This window comes from Hipposideros armiger, unplaced genomic scaffold (assembly GCF_001890085.2).
Source record: "Hipposideros armiger isolate ML-2016 unplaced genomic scaffold, ASM189008v1 scaffold_48, whole genome shotgun sequence".
Classification (NCBI taxonomy): domain Eukaryota; kingdom Metazoa; phylum Chordata; class Mammalia; order Chiroptera; family Hipposideridae; genus Hipposideros; species Hipposideros armiger.
In genome coordinates, this window is record NW_017731398.1 from 4,721,521 (window position 1) to 4,740,685 (window position 19,165).

At 56.6% G+C, this 19,165-nt stretch overlaps 2 protein-coding genes, 1 long non-coding RNA gene and 1 other non-coding gene across 5 annotated transcripts in view; 3 read left to right on the forward strand and 1 right to left on the reverse strand.

Annotated features, from left to right (window-relative positions):
• Positions 1-10,761, reverse strand: part of ADAMTS7 (ADAM metallopeptidase with thrombospondin type 1 motif 7) — a 27,876-nt gene extending 17,115 nt beyond the window's left edge. The window contains exons 1-7 of the mRNA XM_019640197.1: positions 10,559-10,761; positions 5,457-5,812; positions 4,565-4,730; positions 3,312-3,508; positions 1,751-1,834; positions 1,343-1,467; positions 618-767 (exon numbers count right to left, since the gene is read on the reverse strand). Coding sequence (XP_019495742.1) covers positions 618-767; positions 1,343-1,467; positions 1,751-1,834; positions 3,312-3,508; positions 4,565-4,730; positions 5,457-5,812; positions 10,559-10,661 — 1,181 coding nt within the window. The 5' untranslated portion in view covers positions 10,662-10,761. The remainder of the gene's footprint in view (positions 1-617; positions 768-1,342; positions 1,468-1,750; positions 1,835-3,311; positions 3,509-4,564; positions 4,731-5,456; positions 5,813-10,558) is intronic.
• Positions 10,762-13,836: 3,075 nt separating this feature from the next.
• On the forward strand, positions 13,837-16,340 carry LOC109381489 (uncharacterized). The gene is made up of 3 exons (XR_002123763.1): positions 13,837-15,088; positions 15,657-15,881; positions 16,114-16,340. It is a non-coding gene; the product is annotated as an uncharacterized LOC109381489 (long non-coding RNA).
• TRNAK-CUU (transfer RNA lysine (anticodon CUU)) lies at positions 14,838-14,910 on the forward strand. Its single transcript has one exon. It is a non-coding gene; the product is annotated as a tRNA-Lys (tRNA).
• A 2,340-nt stretch (positions 16,341-18,680) lies between the features above and the next one.
• The window catches only part of MORF4L1 (mortality factor 4 like 1), a 24,849-nt gene continuing 24,364 nt past the window's right edge, over positions 18,681-19,165 (forward strand). For both annotated transcript variants that reach the window (XM_019640213.1, XM_019640214.1), the window contains exon 1: positions 18,681-18,948. In XM_019640213.1, the coding sequence (XP_019495758.1) occupies positions 18,909-18,948 (40 nt within the window). In that variant the 5' untranslated portion in view covers positions 18,681-18,908. The remainder of the gene's footprint in view (positions 18,949-19,165) is intronic.

Genomic DNA, 19,165 nt, shown 5'->3' on the forward strand with positions numbered 1-19,165 from the left:
GGTGCAGTGTCCTTTCTCTGGCCACAGGCAGCTTTTCAAGGCCCTGCGTACGTGGCCGTCACCAGGGACCCAGAGCGTCTGAATGACAGACAGCCTGATCACCCTGACCAACGGACAGCCTAAGACGCTGCCACATTGACTAGCTGAGCTGCCCGGCTCGGGGCTGAGGGCATGGGCCACGTTTAAACATGAGCCTGGTGCAGACATGTCGACGGAGGAGCCTTGGACATCAGTGACTCCAACCCCTCAATCCACAGGGAGCATAGAGGCCCAGAGAGAGCAGGGCACTTGCCTAGGGCCACAGAGCATTTAGGAACAGGGGTGTGGTGAGAACCAAGAGTCCAAAATGCAAGCACTGAGTGCAAGGGTGGGGGACAACCAAAGTCCTGTGGTGGTATCTGGCCTGTCCCAACCTACTAGAAACAGGACCCGCTCCGGCCAGCCCCAGGTTCCTGGTGGGCTTCTCTCCTGTTTAACAGGGAAGCCGTCTGGCTATGGGTGGGGATGTGGAGGGACAGAGAATGGCCAGGGCTCCCTTCCCTGGCATTTTGGGGCCCATCGGCCTGGCTGCCTGGTACCCCCAGGCTGGGAGGTGGCAGAGGGGACAGGCAGGATACCTGTGCCCGAGCTCGTGGGCCACGGTGAAGGCCAGGGGCAGGCCGGTGTCCTCGTTGATATTGCAGCTGCGGTGTGGCTGGCACATGCCCGCCACATGGGACAGGCCCAGGGTCTCGCAGGGCTGGTTCATGGATGCACACAGGTCCTTCCTACACACAGAGAGAAGTAGCCCTCAGGCTGCCGTGGCCCCGTGCCAGGCCCACCTGAGTGGAGGGAGCGAGAAGGAAGCCCGCCCACTGCTCCGAGACGTCAGGTCAGGCCAGCAGAGCAGCCGTTGGAGAGGGAGCTGCCCTAGTTCCCACAGGCCCCACCGCACACTCTTTGGGCCTTGGGGACGGAGTCTGCACAGGTCTGCCGGAGCCCAGCAGACGGAAAATGATTCCCCAGAGTTCAAACACAGCCTCGGAACAGACTCGCGGCTGTGCCCGTGCCATAAAACTGCGCAGAACCAGGCACACCCGCGTGCGTGTAAAGCTGGTAACGTCCGAGTGTGTCCTGTGCTCGTGTCAGTGCCCATCCCGGGCTGTGAGGTCACACGACGGCAATGCCAGATGTCACCTTGGGGAACTGGATGAGGGTACAGCGTCTATCTATAGGATTTCTGACAACTGCGTGGGAACCCACACTCATCTCGTAGCACAAAGACCTCCGAGCGCTGAGGGACCTGTTGGGAGAGCAGGGCCGGGCTGCTCCCTGAGGGTCAGGCCCTCCCCACCGGTGGCACCTGGTCAGCAGAATGGCTGTGTCGTGATGCAGCGGGTGGCTGTCCCCCTTCATGTTGATGCTTTTCTGCCACTTGCAGAAGCTCCTCAGGGTGTTGTCCGCATGGTGTGTGATCTTTAGGTCCTCCTGGGGGCGAGAGCGCGGCCACTCAGGACTGCCCTGAGCTCGGAGGCAGGAGACAGACGCGAGGGTGGGGGGACAGCAGCCAGTCTGTGGGCCCCAGTGCCACCTCCAGCCTGACCACTCCTTCCTCCCACAGGCACCTCCTAGGAGCTGCGAGACGGGCAGCAGGGACTGGGGGTGACAGGTGACACCACCTGGGCCATGGGGCAGCTCAGGTAACAGGGCAGGGACTCTGGCAGCCGGTGCCTTCCCCATCTAGGTGCAGTGTGGGCACGTGACGGCTCACCTCCTCATCTTCCAGCAGGATCAGGCGCACGATGGTGATGTGGACGGGGTTCCCGATGCTGGGGTCGTGAAAAAGGCCGGCCACCTGCAGGAGAGGAGCCGGCTGTCACCCTGGACCTAGGGCACAAGCAGCCACTGCCCACCCCCACCCCCACCCCGCACCCATGTTCACGTTCAGGGGAGCTCCGAGCACACTCAGGCTGCACACACGGCAGTGCACGCATGTGCACCCACATGTGGAAGTGCCCACACCCTTCCCCCACCTAAACGAGGGGCTCCCCACTCAGCCCCAGGAGAGTTCACCCCAGAGAAGCAGAGTGCACAGAACGGGGCAGGGAAGTCATCTGCTCTTTTAAAGCTCTTAGAACAAGGCCAGCCCACACGTGGGGACAGGTGTCAGGTTCCCGGGGGCAGGGATGGCGGGACAGGCCAGTTGTGAGTTGGCTGCTAGCAATCCCGTCAAGAAAAACAATATTCAAATAGGAATGAACAAAACGCTCTTGAGGGCACAAAAGCCCCTGATAATGGGGATGCATTAGTTTCATAACCCAAGGCAGTCAGCACCGGTGGGGACAGTGACGCAGGGTGACTCCGTCCACCTCCACGCCAGCTGGGAGCCTGGAGCCCCTGCTTGCCTTTCTCCTCACGTCCAGCCAGGCCTGCCTCCTGAGTGTGGCCTGGACCTGCCTCTTCTCTCCCTCTCAGCTGCCACCACCCAGCGCAAGGCGGCAGCATCTGCCTGGCTGGCTGTTGGTCTCCCAATAGGTGTCCTCACTTCTCCATGGCCCTGCGGCCCACCCACGGCCTAGCAGCTGTTTTCTGTCATTGAAATGCAAACCCAATCACACTGAGTCTGCTCAACGCAGCAGTAGTGGCCACTCACAGGTACGGACACGGGTCCTGGGCCTGGGCATTCTCAGGTAAGGACACAGGTCCTGGCCTGGCTGAAGGCCTGTGTGGTCTGGCACTGCCCACCTCTCTGGCCTCCCCTCGCCTCCCCATGCCCCATCGCTCTCTGGCTCCAACCCCTCCAGCCTTCTCTCTCAGAATCCCATTTTTCCTACCACAGGGCCTTTGCACAGGCTGTGCCCTCAGCCTGAAACACTTCCCTCTCATCTTTGCCCGATTATCTCCTCCCCTCTCTAGGTCCCAACCATCCATCCTGCCTTCTGGGGCAGGGGGCGGGGCTTTATTCCACCCGACACTCCCAGAGCACCACAACAACTCGTCCTTCCCAGCACCCCATCCATTGCACCTTCACATTCATGGTTTCATTGAGTCTCCCCCCTCCCCCACCCCTGCCGCCAAACCATAACTCCCTGAGGACTGAGGCTGCGTCTCCCTTGCAGCCCGGGATCCTGGCACGTGATTTGTTGACTGAATGAATGGATCTTGAGTGCTTCTCAAGTATTTCCCGAAGGGCCCCCCCCCACCCCCTCCTGGACTCAAGAGCTTGGAGGCTGTTGTCCTGCTGGGGGCCTGGGGGCAGCCTGCCAGCCCTCTGCCCACGCCCGGCCCCTGCCTCCCACGCCACCCAGCGGCCCTCCCAGCACTGGCCCCACCATGTTCATGATGGTGAGCACGTAGCTCTCGACGTGGGGCTGCCCGTGGTACTCCACCATCTTCGCATCGGCCACCACCAGGGTCTCAACCCACTTCTCCTTGCTGACTGAGCGCTGATATAGACGCCTCGGACGCTGCTGCCGCCACTGCTGCCGCTGCTGCCACCGCTCCCGCCGGGATTCCTGTTCCGGGGACGCTGTGGGCCAGACGGGTGGGGTGAGCCGCCAGCACTCGGCCCAGGGCACGTCTCGAGGGCCTCGGCGAGCCAGCTCTGGGGCAGTGGGAATAGTACTGGGATCAGAAGCAAGAGGCCTGCACTCCCACTGTGGCTCTGCCTCTGACCCTGACTTTGTCACTTCCCTTCTGTGACCCTGGGGATCCCCGACTATATATAGGAGTAAGCTGATCAGCCTCAGAAGGCGATCTCAGGGGGGCCAATGAAATGGTGGCCATGAACACAGTAAAGCACTGTGCCCCTTGACAGGAGCTCTTGGCCTTGTCCCGCCGTGTGGCTCCCCCACTGGGGTCAGTGCATCCCAGCATGTGCAGACCCTGGGCCTTAAGCCCCAGCTTGGGAGACTGACCCGGCCCAGCCCAGCCCAGTCGACCCCCTGGAGGCCTGGTGCTCAGCCCCAGGCTGACAACCAGAGAGGAGGCACACGTGTGCAGCTGCGGAAACCGAGGCCTGTTCCAGCAGAGTCCCTGGGCAATGGCAGCTTAGGAGGCTGGAGTGCCGGCGAGCGGTCCCCAAACCCCAGGAGCCTTCAGTGGGCAGCGTCTTACCTGGACTGGCCGGCACTGTGGCCACTCTGCAGAAGAGATGCTGCTGCCACGCTCTAGGTCCCCAATACTAGAGGTCAGTCATTCTGGGGTGGGACCAGAGTGAGGGGTGGGGGCGAGGCTCTTGTCTAGCTGCCCTGCTGGGGTGGGCATGGTTGGGCTTTGCCGGGACACTTGGAAACGAATGGTTGACAGAGCTGGAGGTACCAAGGCAGTGAGTGGGGAGGCAGCAGGGAGGGACCGAGCCCCAAGGTGGGGGAGACAGGTGACGGGGGCGTCCAGGGGATCAGCTGGAGCCGGCTTGACAGGCAAAGCCCTCAGGCCCGTGGCACATATGATGTGTCTGACAGCCTGTCTGTATCCCTTTGGTCCAAGCGGAGCTGGGCAAGGGGATGTTAAGAGAGGCTTCTAGAAAGGACCTCCATGCCCCGGGCCCACCACCTGCCTTGCAGCTGGCAGCAGAGGAGCATACCTTGCACCCCACAGGTGCCTGGAACCCTGGAGTGGCCCCGCTCGGCCTGCCTCTTGGGGGCTTGGCGCTTGTACACCACATGGGGCTGGGCACGGTCGGGCCGGGCCCGGACACCTTCTAGGGGCTCGATGAAGTAGTCCTCGTCGGAGAGCTGGAACACACCTTTCTGGGAAGAAAGTCCAGGTCACCTGGGGAGGGCTGGCCCTCTGCGGCTCTTCCCGTCTGTCCTGCCCAGCTGAGCCCATGCTGCTCCCACCCCCTGGCTGAGTCTGGATGCACAGGGCTTTTGTCCAGCTGTGCCCTATGCCTGGGACGTCCTTCCTGCCACTTCACACAGCCACAGGCCTCAGGGCTGACACTGCTGCACCCCACTAGGAGCAAGTAATAGGTCTACATCCAAATCTACAGTGGTGTCTTCCACGTAGTCCCAGATAGCCATGCTGAGCTGGGCAGCCAACCCGTGCCCTGGCCTCCAGGCCATTCTGCCTCACCTTTGGAGATGCCCACGGCCACCAGGACATCCTATTGCCTGGTCCCAGGGCCTGCCAGAGAAGGGAAACTGACACCCCAAAGCAAGAGGAGCTCAGCTGCTTTCTGAGCTCCTTAGGCTGCACACACCACAAACACTCGTTCTCAAAGTGGGTGTCTGGATCTGCAGCTCCAACGTGAAACCGTCAGAAATGCAAGTTTCGAGCCTCACCAGGACCTACCCTACGGGACACTGTTTTACCGCGGCCTGCGGATGATTCTGGCTCACACTGAAGTTTGGGAACCCCGTCCTACATGACAAGGAGGCCTATGTTGTCACTCGCATTTTACAGGCATGCGTGCTGAGGCTCCCGGATTAGATGCAAATTGGCAGAGGCCACCAGGTGAGAAGCTGGGCACTCACCAGGCCGTCGCAGGCGCTGATGGCAGCCAGACCGCCCTCCAGCTCAGGGTCCTGCACCTCGCCCAGCAGGTGGCAGGCTGGCGCGTGCGTGCGGATGTGCGCGCGCCCCAGGCCGCCGCGCCGGCGCGTCTCGCTCACGAAGCTGGGCGCCAGCAGGTGCGTGTTGGCCGCCAGGTGGAAGCGCAGTGCGCGCCCGCGGAACTGCAGCTCGTAGAAGGCGCGCGTGGCACGGCGCGCGGACACGGCCCTCTTGCGCAGCGCGCGCGGCCACAGCTCGTAGGACAGGAAGGCGCCCCCCGCGTCCACGCGCACCGGGTGCACGATGTCCAGGGCTGTTCGGCCCTCCGCCGCTGGCCCTGCGGGGAGAAAACCGTGCAGTCGCCAGAAACCAGTGTGAAGCAGCCAAGGTCAGAGGGCGGGGACTCACATCGTCGCTGCGCCTCCCACTAGCTCTGCTGTTTCACCTCTCCGTGCCTCGGTTTCTCCATCTGGGCTATGGCAGTAACCTCTTTATTATTATTATTATTATTATTAAGATTTTATTGGGGAGTTGGGGGAGGGGAACAGACAAGTTGCTGTCCTTTTGTTCTTCAGTCTAGTTGTGCAGGACGTTGCCTCACTGGCCCAAGTTGGTATTATCATTGTGCTCTTCCCGGCTGAGGCAGTTACTCACCGCCATTGGCCCGCTGCCCACTAGAGGCTCAGGGCAGCTCAGGAAAGCTCATGCCAGCTGCCGGCCAGCCCCACTATAGCCTATGCTGTCACCGGCGACACATGACAGCCCAGCTCCAGGTCGAGCTGTTGTTCACCATCTTAGCTGTAGAGGACGCAGCGTCACTGGCCCCCATGTGCGATCCAAACCAGGGCCCGTCCCAACTCCTAACCAACGCGCCACTCAGAGGCCCCGTGGCAGTAACCTCTTAACAGGCTTCCCAGCTTCCATTACTGCCCACCTTGTGGGCCCTGCCCCAAACCCGTCACATCATGGCTTTCCTCTGCCCCAAACCTTGCAGTGCTCCCATCTCACTCGGAGCCCAGCCTAAAGCTCCATGCTGGCCAGGCTGCAGATACCCAGGTCTCCTTCAGTCTGTCCTCTGCCAGACCACATGCAGAGTGCCCTGCACACACCAGTGGGGTGCCCCCCACTGAGGACACCCGCCATGGTTCGCGACCAACCGCCGCCCCTCAGGACATTCCTTCAAGACAATGCCAGGGGAGTCAGGGGACAGGACAGGCTGGGACAACTTGCTGTGTGGCTCTGGGCAAATCTTCCCGGAGGGCACCAGTGCAAGGATTTTCCACACTCCTCAGATAAGAATTTGTTAAAAACAAATCGCCAGGCCGGGTCCCAGAAGCACTGATTCAGCATCTCCAGGAAACGGACTAGGAAGCTGCGTTTTGACCCAGAGCCTCCGGGAAGTTGGGAAATTCCCCACTGGTAGTGAACCTGGCTGAACTTCTGGCAGCACCTGGAGAGTGGCGAAAGGCGGCGGGTGCCCAGGACCAGCCCAGAGAGCTGACCCCGCACAGACGGCGTTTTCGGCATTTTTCTAAACGTTCCGGGGATTCTGATGTAGCCACCTTGGGAGAGCCATTTGGAAGGCACGGAGCTGGATAATGGAAGGAGACTTCTTGCTCTGACACCCTGATAAAGCATTTGGGGTTGCAGCCCCACAACTACAGCCTGCAGGCTTGTTTTTTGTTTGTCAGTTCTTTGATTTTGGGGACGGGGCGGGGGCGGTATCTATTGTGTCTAATACAAATACTGAAAAACATTTCATCAGTCATCAATATTTGAAAATTACATGATCTTGTACAGAAATCTCTATTTTCAGCTTTCCTTGAAAAGCCTTATCATCCATCCACATCAGGCCTGAATTCCCACTCTTCAGAAGTGGTCCTTCAGACGCCTGGGCCCCCGCCTGCCTCAGTCTCCACTCCTGCCCTGCGCCCAGTGCTGTACTTCATTATAGGTTGCCCTCTGGCTTCATGCTTGTATTTCACTCAGTAAAGAAATACAAAAATGGGAAAACGAGAGGTGGGCCAAGAGGCCCCATGGTTCCAGAAAATGCCTCCCACCAGCCGTTTGTTCATTTCTGTCACCTGCCTGGCCCACGGCATTCAGTGTCATGAGGGACTGTGAGGCACCCCAAAGTCCAGGAAAATGGATAAGACCCCATCCTTGCCTCACAACAGAGAAATGGGTGCAGGGCCAGCACCATGCGAGGGGTCGGGGATGCAGAAGATAGACTAGGATGAAGAAGAGCTCCGCCAAAGGGGTCACATGTGAGGTTTCCTTTGTGGTAAGGTACATGTCTACCCGTGAAGGTGAGAAGGGCATCTTGGTGGTGGACCCCAGAGCTCAAAAAAAGTCCCTGAAGAGAGACCCATGTGAGTGAGACGTGCAGTCCTGTTGAGAACCCCAGGTTCTAGACCTTGGGCCAACACTGCAAGACAAAAATTCAAGGTGAGTTGTAAAGAAACAGCCTAATAAGTTCAAGAATGTGACAGAGGCCCAGGAGAAATGTGCTGCAGGTAAAAGTCAGTCTGCCTGGGTAAAGCATCTCAGCTCTGCCACCCACAGCTGTGAACCCATGGGTAGATGCCTCCGCCACTCAGAGCCTCAGTTTCTCCATCTGTAAAATGGGTATGACAGTCATACCTATTCTCTTAGGTTGTGTGAGAATTAAATGAGTTCATATGTAAGTGCTTAGAAGAGGAGATGGCACATCGCAAGTGTGAGGTAAGTATGACTAAAGTTAGCAAGAGAAGTTCTACAACATACTTAGCTATTTCTTTAAAAACCTGTTTTATCGCCTTGCCTAATGGCTTAATGAAATGATTTCTAAATCAAAAAGGGAAAAATTAAGACTACCAGGATGTTACCAATTTTATTGCAATATTTTTATGTTGTTTTATTCTGCAGTAATTTTTAAAATAATCAACCTGTATATTGTTTTAAAATATTTTTAAAGGAGGGCAGAGTGAGTTAAAAGGTAAACCCCTCTTTCGGTGTCTCCCACAGCTGACCCCTGGTGGGAGTGCCAGCAGCGAGTATTGCAGGTTGCAGTCTAGAATGGCTCCTGGTGCATCTGGCCGGTGTCACAGAGCAGTCACTTTGTAGCTTCTACCAGAGAAACACCAGCATGGTGTACCCTCACCTCCCTATCAAGAACCTGCGTTATAATCCAGCCCTTCAAACAACTCGACCTGCAGCTCATGCCAAAGAGAAAAAATAACCAGGTGAGTGTGTGTGTGTGTGTGTGTGTGTGTGACATATGCCCTCCTCCTCCTCAGGTCCGTCTGCATGTGCCTGATATGCATGTATGTACAGGCACACAGAGTTCACATGTGCAATTCAGTGTTTTGGTGCGGACATTGCCAGATCCCAGTCTCAGCAACCCCAAGTCCCTTGGTTTATCACATTTACCTAAGAGTGAGCCCAAGTTGTGCTCTTTGGTCCCAAAGGAGGTACCATTTAATGGGCAGAGAGCCCCCAGGGTAGGTCTCCCAGGCAGCGCCAAAGAAAATGATAGAGAGTTCAGTGGCTTGGGGTCAGGGATGCTGAGTGGGAGCAAAATGGGAAGGGCCCCCTGCTACATATCTATGGGGACACCTGATACAGGCACTCTATCCTGGGTGGGGGGCCCAGGTGAGATGGGGGAGGTGCCTGCCCTGCCTCCACCCCCAAATGGCAGATTCAAGTCACAGGACTCACCAAGGACTCCTTAATCTTACTGGGTCTGCCTGGCAGATTAAAAATAACAGCCACCACATGTAGGTCACTCTGCCTAGGGGGCTGAGCCACTGACACTCAGCATGTCACTTAATCCTCACAAGAACCTTCCAGGTAGATGCCCATTTAGGAGGATGGCCAAGCTCAAGCATGGGTCTAGCTTGCAATGGAAGTGGGGAGGGCCCTGACCACCTGGGATGCCCCCATTCCTCCCACAGCTTCCAGGGGACCTGGACCCAAGTTCAGGCTCCCAGGCAGCTCCCCTGGGAAAGCACTTTCCTGCTCGGGAATCCCCATCACCTGGTTCACCCTCATCCGGCTCAGGGCAGCCCAGGAGAGACTCCTTGCATATTGCCTCGCCTGGTTGTTGTGGAGCTTATGAGAAGAACTAGGGCGGCTGGCACATACTACATGCTCATTAAATGCGCTCCTGCTCACAAAACTCCCTAAAACACTGCTCTCTTCAGCTACTCCCCTCACCAGCTCCCCTCAAACCTCTGACATCTGGCTTCGGTGCCCACTGCATTCCGGCCCAGACACTTTTCCAGTCTTACAAGCACAACCTCTCTAGTGGGGAGCAGGTCTCTTCCATTCCCAGCACGCCGGCCTAATCCAGCCCCCACCCCCTGCACACCCAAAGTTCATCGTCCTCCAGTCCCCGCAAGCTCGGGCCCTCCTCCCCTACAGAGAGCCTCCCCGACTGCTTAGCACGGTTCTCCCCACTGTCCCACCGGCCTGCATCAGACCAGGAGCTCCCCAAGCGCAGAACCAGGGGTCCCCTACACCTCCGGCTTCTAAATCCCCAGGCCCGCTGCTCGGGACCAGCCAGGAGCTCCGCCGCCAGAGGCTCATCCGAGGCCCCGCCGGGCGGGGCGCCGCTCGGCTCCCGCGCCTTCGCACTCGGGGAAGGGGGAGGCAGGAAGTGCCGGGCCGCGCGAGACCGGACCCCGCGCCGAGGGCCCGCGGGCAGTTCCGAGGCGGTGGGCTGGCGGCTGGCGGCGCGGTTGAGGGGGTCGAGCGGAACTGCGACCGGGGCCCCTCGCCGGCAGCGCCCTGCTGCCCGCTTTCCAGCCCAGGCGCACCAAGGAGGGTGAGAAGCCGACCCCTGTGCATCTAGACCGCGCTCGGTCCAGCCTCTCTCAGGCGAGAGACCCCGGGAGGGACGCGCGCTCTTGCGCCCGAGGTGGGGACACTGGAGCTCGAAGAGCAGAGGGACTTCTTCCCGGCCACAAGCAGAACCTATGGCGGAGAGCGAGCTCGGGACCACCCAGACTCTCACTCCGGTCCTTACACCCTGGGGGCGGTGGGCACGGGGTCTGCGGAGACAGGGGCCGAGCCGAGGCTAGGGATCGGGGCGGCCACCCACCTGATGCGAATCCGGGGGCGCCAGGCGCCAGCGCGCAGAGCAGCAGGAGCAGGGGGCGCAGCGGCGCGGGGCTGCAGGGGGCGCGGGGGCCCGGGCCGGGCATGCCGGCCACTCCGTGCGCTCGTCCGCGCGTCTGCTCCTGCTCGGTCCCGGGTCCGGCTCAGGACATGCCCGGCAGCAGCGCGCGTGCTGCTTCGGGTCCCGGCCGGACTCGGCCCGCGCTTAACAAAGGCTGTAGGGCCCGCCCCCCAGCAGCCTCGGAGGCGAAGAAAAGACCGGGGAGAGAAAAGGGGCGAAAGAAAGGAGGGAGGTGGGAGGGAGGGAGGGGCGCGTCCGCCGGCCCCCGCCCCGCCCCAGGCTCCTGCTCCCGCCCCGGCCAGTCGCGCCCCTCCCGCCGGCCTCTCCGGCCTCTCCGGCCTCTCCCTCCCGGCCTCGCCGCAGCTCCCAGGGCAGTGCGCGGGCAGCACCGGGACTGATACCCGACGGCCTGCTGTGTCCAAGGACGCCCTCTGGCGGTGGAGCCGAGCAGGGCTTTCCCGGCCTGGGTCCTCGGAGACCCCCCCCCCCAAAAGAATCTGGAATTTCTGGAATTCCTGCCTCGACCCCGAACTGTGCTCGAGGAGACGCCTCTCAGCGTGCGCCCTGGCCCGGCAGGCCTGCCCCTTTAAGGAAAGGACCACGGGGGCCTCCCGAGGGTCCAGGGTTTCGCAGCTGGGCAGTAGGGACCCCAGGGTCCCAAAGTGAATTCTGCTCCAAGGCCCTCCAGAGAGAGGCCTGGCCTTGCCCCAGCCCCAGCGGGCAACCATTTCCCACACAAGGCAGGTCCGCAGTGCTTCGTGTGCAAGCGTGTCTGCGTGGGGCAAGGCTGGCGCCCGCAGACTCTCAGCAGAGGCCCCCTGGGAGCCTGGAGGCTAGCCAACACCATCCTCACTTCCCAGGGCAGCCTCAGCCTCAGCCTCAAAACCTGGCCCCAGCCCTGCCTCTGGCTTCCTGCTTTCTAACCCCCTATGCTCTCAGGAGCCCCTCCAAGGAACACCCAACCTCCACGTCCTGCCCATCACAAAGCATGACTCTGCCAGGGGGACCCCTCTCCTGTTCCTCAGGACGGCTGTGGTCAGCTGCACCGTGCTGACCTTTGGCAGTGCCGCAGGGTAGCCCTGCCCTCTGAGACCCTCGTTGTCCAGCCTCCCATGCACTTCCCCTCATTCCTGGAAACTCCACCCCAAGCCCCGCTGCCCTCCTGGGGACCCATGAGTACATGGCCACTCAGTTCCTTGGCCTCCTCCTCTGCAGTGGCCTTTCACTCCACCTCAGCCATCAACGCTCAGGGCCCCAGCCTAGTAGGCTGTGCTGTCCCCAACTGCCCCACCTCTGAAACCTGAAAACCAGGTGTCCTACTCTCAGACCTGACCCTGCTGCCTTTCCTGGACTGCAGGAACCCTCACAATCACATCATGTATTTTTCTTCCTCCAGTTCCTTGTCACCTCACTCTGCTCACCCCTATCAGCTCCCCCTGGCTTCACCAGCTCCCCTCCCTAGCTAGTCACCGCCCCATCCCTGGCACCTACCTCGCCACCTTCCATTCCTCCCTGCGCCTAACAGCAGGTGGCCTTCCTGCCCGGTGTCAGGGACAATTCAGACCACCACATCCTGCCACACACACCTCCACCTGTGCACCAAGCATCTGGAAGTGGCAGCTGCGAATTTCTCTCCCTCTGGATACAATGAAGCAGCACCCACACTCCAGCAATCAGAGATGGATGCTTCCACCAGGACTGTGCACCCCCTGCCTCCCGAAGGACCCCGCTGTCAGTGTCCCCTCTTTCCTTGGTCCCCCCTGGCTCCTAACCCTCACACTAAAAACATCCTGGGCTCCTCCTATTAAAGATACTGACAATACCCCTCCATGTACAGGTGGCCCCTCTAGTTTCCGCCCCACACAGACACAGGCAGCCAGCCACTAACCCAGTCACGTGCACGCTGTGCGTTTCCACTGATAAGAAACACAAAAACTTACCAAGCTAATGAGCGCTGATGGAAGTGAGGCTAGTGGTTCCCCTGGGAAGTGGAGGGGAGGGACTAACGGGGCCTGAGGGGCTTCTGGGGATGCGGCATCTTGATGTGGTTAGTTACATGGGTGTGTTCATCAGGCTCTGCGCTCATGACACGTGGGCATGTATATGTGGATATCACATTTCATTTCAAAGTTTTGCTTTACCTAGGGTGACGTGAGGGTGACAGAAGTGGGACTTGGTGATATAGGTGGGACGGTCAAGGAGGACTTCTCCAAGGAGGTAACATTTCATCTGAGACCCTGCGTGAGAGGCAGTCTTGGGACACACTGGCGGGAAGCCCTCCAAGCAAGTGCTAAGTCTTGGAGGCAAGACAAAGCTCGGTGCCCTCGAAGGACAGCAGAGGCCCACGGGGTGGAGCCAGGACAGCATGGTGTGGGGGCGAGTGGGCTAACAGATGAGGTCAGAGAGGGGAGCAGGTGTCATGTGAGGCAAGACCTCATGGTCAGGTAAGGAGAGAGGATTTTATTCTAAATGGGATAGGATGTCAGGGAGGGTTTTAATCAGGGGTATGCTGTGGTCTGACTCACCTTCCAACTGCTGAGGTGAGAAGAGGTCCTGGGCTGAAGTGTCCCACAAGTCACTCATGAACGAAGGAAGACAGGACACACACATGGAACTCTCAGTGTGAGATCTACAGGGGCTTTTCAGACCCTTTTTCAGGTGAGGAGACAGAGACCAGAGAGGGCAAGTCACTTGCCCAAAATCACACAGCAAGTTAGTGGCCAGGGGAGCAGAGACTAGAACCCAGTTCCACCTGATACTCGGTGACATCACAGTAAATGTTCATCTCATCTAATATTCAAACTATATTCAAATTTCCCTAGTTGACCCCGCCAAATCTCTGTTACGGCCGGTTTACCCCGAACAGTGTTCAATCCAGGGGCACCTATTGTGTCTGATTATTATGGCTCTGTGTCTCTTGTAATTTAGCTAAAGTCATTTCCAAAACTATAATACTTGTTGAAGACACCAGGCCAGTTGTCTTCCAAAATATCCCATCTTCTGATATTGTGTCATTGCTTCCTTGGGGTGTCACTCATCTGTTTCCTTGTCCCTCTTTATTTCCTGTGGAACATGTTTTGCCTAGAATAAACAAAAATAAACAATTACCGTTGATGGGGTGTACTTCCTAGGTCACTACTGAAGACACGCTGCCTTGCTGAAGAGGAGTAAGCCACTAGCAAAACTCAGGTGACTTTTTCAGTACGGGTCGTGACAGCCCCATGCCTCCTTTACACAGTGAGATTGTCCTCCTTGCATCTAGGAAGTAACATGTGTGGTGTTAATTTTTCCCCGTGTGAATATCCAGTTCCTCACCAACTATTAGTGGAGTGGCTTAGCCAGTTGATAATCCTCACTTGTAAGGGTATGGCAAATTATGCTTTTTCTAATCCTACATGTTTTTGTTTTTGTTTTTCCCACAAAGTAGAGCACTCCCTCATCAACTGGGAACTATAGTTCCTGTTGGGAAAGTTTTAATTAGAAAAACTATAATTACAAAATTATAGTTCCTTTTACTAAATCTCTAATTTTTCGTTTTCATGGGGACAGGCTTGAAATAACGTCCCTTCCCACACCGAGGTGCTATCAGTCTATGGGATAAATGTCTTCCCCTTTCAGTGTTGTGTGTGAGCAAACGCCATGCGGTATTTTCAATTTATGTCAGAGCCTGCTTTAGCTTTTCAATCATCTGTTGTGTGAACAATAGGGGCATGGCTGCGTTGAGCCACCGTCGGGCCCTAGAAATACCCCAGGAACCTCAAGCCACACGGGGCTCAGAGGCCAGCTTTGTAAGCCATGCTCTGGACTCCAGGCTTCTCTAAATGGACTCAGGACATTCCTACTTGTGCATTGGGCACGCAGGTGTCGGGACACCCTCTGTGCGCGCGACAGGCGTGCACTTCGCCCGGGATCTCTGGGTGAACTGGACGGCCCCGCTGGCATCCGGTCTCTGCCCGGGTCTAGGACCACCTGCACCCGCCGCTCCCCCGCTGACCGATAGAGGGCCGTTTGTACATTTTACTGAACAGTCTACAGTTTGTGCGCGCACAGAACTAGACATGAAACGCACATTTGAAAGTAGTGAAAAACTTTACCCCAAAAAATTATGAAAAAAATAATTAGTGCAAAAAGTTAGCTTCAGAGCAAATTAAAATAATCTTATGCCTTTGAAATGATCTAGAAAAGAGGGTGATTCCTGACTGCCCGGCTAGCTCAGTCGGTAGAGCATGGGACTCTTAATCCCAGGGTCGTGGGTTCGAGCCCCACGTTGGGCGGCTTGCGTTGTTTTGTTTTTCCAGTTGCGTCTTAGGTCTCGTCAGCGGTAATCGTTTTAGCAGCTTCAGTTCTCGTCAGTGGTAATAACGGACTTCAATCTGGAGTTTCTTATTTTCAAACAACACAGGACAAAAAGCTATTAAGATTGAACGGATTACAAGAGAGAACTATGCAACTGTAAGGCAATTTCATCTTATAAATACACAGTTAAAGGCTATCTGGTGCAGGGAAATATTTGTTACTGAGTGGTCTGTTGAAGGGCAGTGGAGTGCCAAAGGTCAGGGAATAAGCAGACGGGAAAAACAGTGAAATTGTGGCGTTCATAAATATTGCTGAGGAGATCGCTGTTAAAACGTTTGAATTAACACTGAATTAGCAATATTGAAGGTTAGTTTGGAGATCAGCTCTGCTTCACAGGGTTTACTGTGCATATGAATTTCATATTTGTAAATTCCTTTAAGTAGGGGCTAGTGATTATTATGGGCTGTTTAAACCACTATAATATTGTTAGCTAGTCAGGTGGCTCTTGTAAACAGACCCTTAGGACTTTTTTATCCTTTGTTTTCCCTAAGTTAGTAATTCAAACTGAAAATTTTTCCTTTGGTCATTTTTGTCTTAAAACATATCTCAAAACAAGTAATTGTATTTTCCTACATGTTTTCCTAAAAGAACTCAATTTCTAAGGGCAAAACTTTGCTTTTATGTTAACATCTGCAAATTCTTTCCTTGTCTTATTTTCCATCAGCCTCAGTAATTCTCAAGCATTCTCCACAATTACCATATGTTACTATCATCAATTCAAACACAATTGCAGACTTTGGAAGAAACACATGGCAATTTTCAGCATCAAAAATGAAGATCCCTAAATGCCCCTATTATTACAGAGCAGTACTTCATCTCTAGGTGATGGGAGGTGAAGTAGGAGCTTTCCAAAGGCAACCCATGGCAGAGAAGCGAGAAGCGCCAACTGGTAAGCTGATGAGAAGTCAGTGAAGATATCACACACCCATTTCAAATTGAAGATCAGTGTTATGGGTTGGAGCGTGTCCCCCTAAAATTCATATGTAGACTTCCTAACCGCTAGTGCCTCAGAACGTGACCTTATTTGGAAATAAGGTCATTGTAGATACAATTAGTTAGATGTGGTCAGAGTGGAGTAGAATGGGCCCCTAATCCAGTTTGACTGTTGTCTTTATATAAAGGGGAAATTTGGAGACAGACTCACAGGAGAGCGATATGTGAAGATGAAGGCAGAGGTCGGGGTGATGCTTCTACAAGCCAAGGAAGCCAGAGACGGCCAGCAACCACCGGAAGTGGGGAGGGGCATCGAACAGCTTCTCCCTCACAGGGTCAAACCGAACCAACTCTGCTGACATTTTGATGTTGGACTTCTAGCATCCAGAATTGTAAGACAATACATTTGTTGTGTAAGCCACCCAGTTTGTGGGACTCTGTTATTGTAGCCCCGGAAAACTGATATTGTCACTGGTGCAGGGGTCCTTGCCCCTCTCAGGATAGAAATCAAAGAGTGGGTGAAGTAGTTTTGCAGAGAGAAAGGTTTATTACAGTGAAAGCTTGATGCACCGAGGGAGCACACGCCAAAAGAGAATGGATGTGGCTCCCCGAGGTTTACAGGTACCGCAGGTTTCTAGGCTCTTGGGGTTGGGGGCCACTCCTTCCTTTCCCCCTCCACCCCCCAAAGTTTGTTGACGCGGGTCCTTCCCTGAACCTGTGCAGTGTACCTACCTACACGCGCTACTTCATTGCATGTTTCATTACCATCCTAAATCTCCGCCTGTTTTTTTTTTTAATGTGATAATGAGGAAAAGTTAACTATAGAACAGCTCTTTTAATTAATGTGAATGCACTACTTTAGAAACACTCCCTGGGCCACTCATCTCTCCTGTGATTATGGTTCTGTTGGCTCCTTGTTTCTTATTGGCCTGCGATGTGTCTCAAGGTTTTTCTCTCCAGCTACAGACTCCGGCCACGTGACCACCGACTACACTATGATCAATGTTCTATTGGGAGGCAATTTTGATTTTAATGTTTTTATACCTTACATTAAGTAATTGTTATCTCCATTTCATTTCATTTCAAAAGCCTTAGGAAAAGCACTGGTTTTGTTTCGATATTGGGGGAATGGGCAGATAAGGGACTGAGGTGGGAAAGGAACTTTTCACTGTCTTCATTTTTATATTTTTAAAACTATGGATTATTATTATTATTTTAAAAATATTTTTTATTGGGGGAATTGGGGGAATTAGGGGATGGGAACAGCGCTGGGGAATTGGGGGGAGGGGAACAGACAAGTTGCTGTCGTTTTGTTCTTCAATCTAGTTGTGGAGGACGTTGCTTTGCTGGCCCAAGTTGGCACCATCATTGCACTCTTCCCAGGCGAGGCAGGTCAGTCGCCAGCTTCTGGATAGCTGCTTCCAGCGGCTGCTGGCCACTCACGCTGGCTGCTGGCTACACACGGTAGCCCATGGCAACCCACTGCAGCAGGGGCTGCAGCCTATGCCGTGGCAGACGACTCACGCTGGCTGCTGGCTACATATGGCAGCCCATGGCAACCCACTGCCACAGGGGCTGCAGCCTATGCCGTTGCCGGCGACTCATGGCAGCCCAGCTCCAGGTTGAGCTGTTGTTCAGCATCTTAGCTGTAGAGGGCAGTGTCACTGGCCCTCATATGTGGGATCCGAACCGGCACTCTGGGGTCCCAAGCCAGCTCTTAACCAATGCACCACTCGGCTGGTCCTGGATTATTATTGAATTAGAATTATTTTGGAGTATTTTGTGTTCAAAAAATGAAGTGTACTGGGCAGTTTTGGTGCAGTGGGGGTCCCAGAGGCCCTTGCCTCGTTCTTTGATACTCTGTGGACTAGGACAGACAAGATGGTGTATAGACAACCGGAACGAGGGGTTCTTTGTGGGTATCTGTGTTCAGGGAAGGGCTTGTGTTAGGAGGGAGATTGAAGGAGAAATAGAGGAGTCAGAGAAATGGAGAGCGGTCTGCAGTTGGTGGGGTGCGCAGCAGTTCAGGGTTGGAAAGCCATGGATACAAGCCCTAAGGCCTGGGGGATGTTGGGGGCCTTCGGTGGAATGGCTTTGGGGCTGATTATCCCGCACGTTTGTCGAGGGCGGAAGTCACTGTTAGACGCTCAGCCTTTTCGTGCAATTCTCATAATAAGTCGCTTTGGCAGCTGAGCAAACTAAGGCCTATTGAACAGGGGAACAGCGTGTGTACATTCAGTGATAGCTCACAGAAGCTTGACAAAAGGGCTGCACACGTGGGGCGGTGAGGCACCCGACTGGGAGGGGGCTACAGGTCGTTCTTCCGCTCGGCCTACTTCCATGGCAGGCAGCGCTCCCTGTCTCCTGCATCCCGCCGGGCGGGCTCTTCCCCCGGGATCCGGAAGCCACGTGGGCTGGCAGTGAGCTCGCAGACTGTGGCCGGCCCGCGGGCCCCAACGTTGCCCCACGCACGCGGACGCCCCTAGAGATGCCGTTGGAAGTACGGAACGTGTTCAGACAGACGCATCTTTCCTCGCAGGCCTCTCACGCCACACCCTGGGGGCCCGTGTCGCCCGTGGGGCTGCACACTGGGCCTTTCCCGCGCTTTATCGTTTGCGAGACACCGCCTCCAGCGGCGCGCCCCGACACAGCCCAAAATCCATCCGGGTTTCGCCAACCCCAGGGGGTGAAGGATGGGGGTGGGGGTGGGAGGAGCGCCACTCTCCGCGCGCACACCGCCCGGAACTACAGCTCCCGGCGTGCCCCTGGCGGCGCGGCACAGGGCGCGTGCGCGGTGGGCGGCGGTTGGCAGGGGCGGCTGCGCAGTCGCGACTCGGTGAGGTGTGCGGGCGCCGGCAAATAGCGCCCGGGATTCAGAGCTGGCGCTGCCCACGGCGTCTGACGCGGAGCTGGGTGGGCTGGAGAGTGGGGGGCGGTAGTCCGAGTGGTGGGAGAAGGAGGAGGCGGCGGCGAATCCCTATAAATGGCGCCGAAGCAGGACCCGAAGCCTAAATTCCAGGAGGGTGAGTGTGGGCCTTGGGAGCGGCACCTAACGGCGGCGGGGCGGGCGCGGCGCGGCGGGGATGCGGGCGGGCCGAGCGGGGCTTTGTGTGGAGGCGCATTGCGGCGGGGATTGGGTGCGGCCCGGGGAGGGCGCTTTGTGCAGCGAAGGCGCTCCGCGGGCGCGGCGGAGCCTCCCTCGGCGTGTGGCGTTCGGGGGCGGCGGCGGCGGGGGCAGGA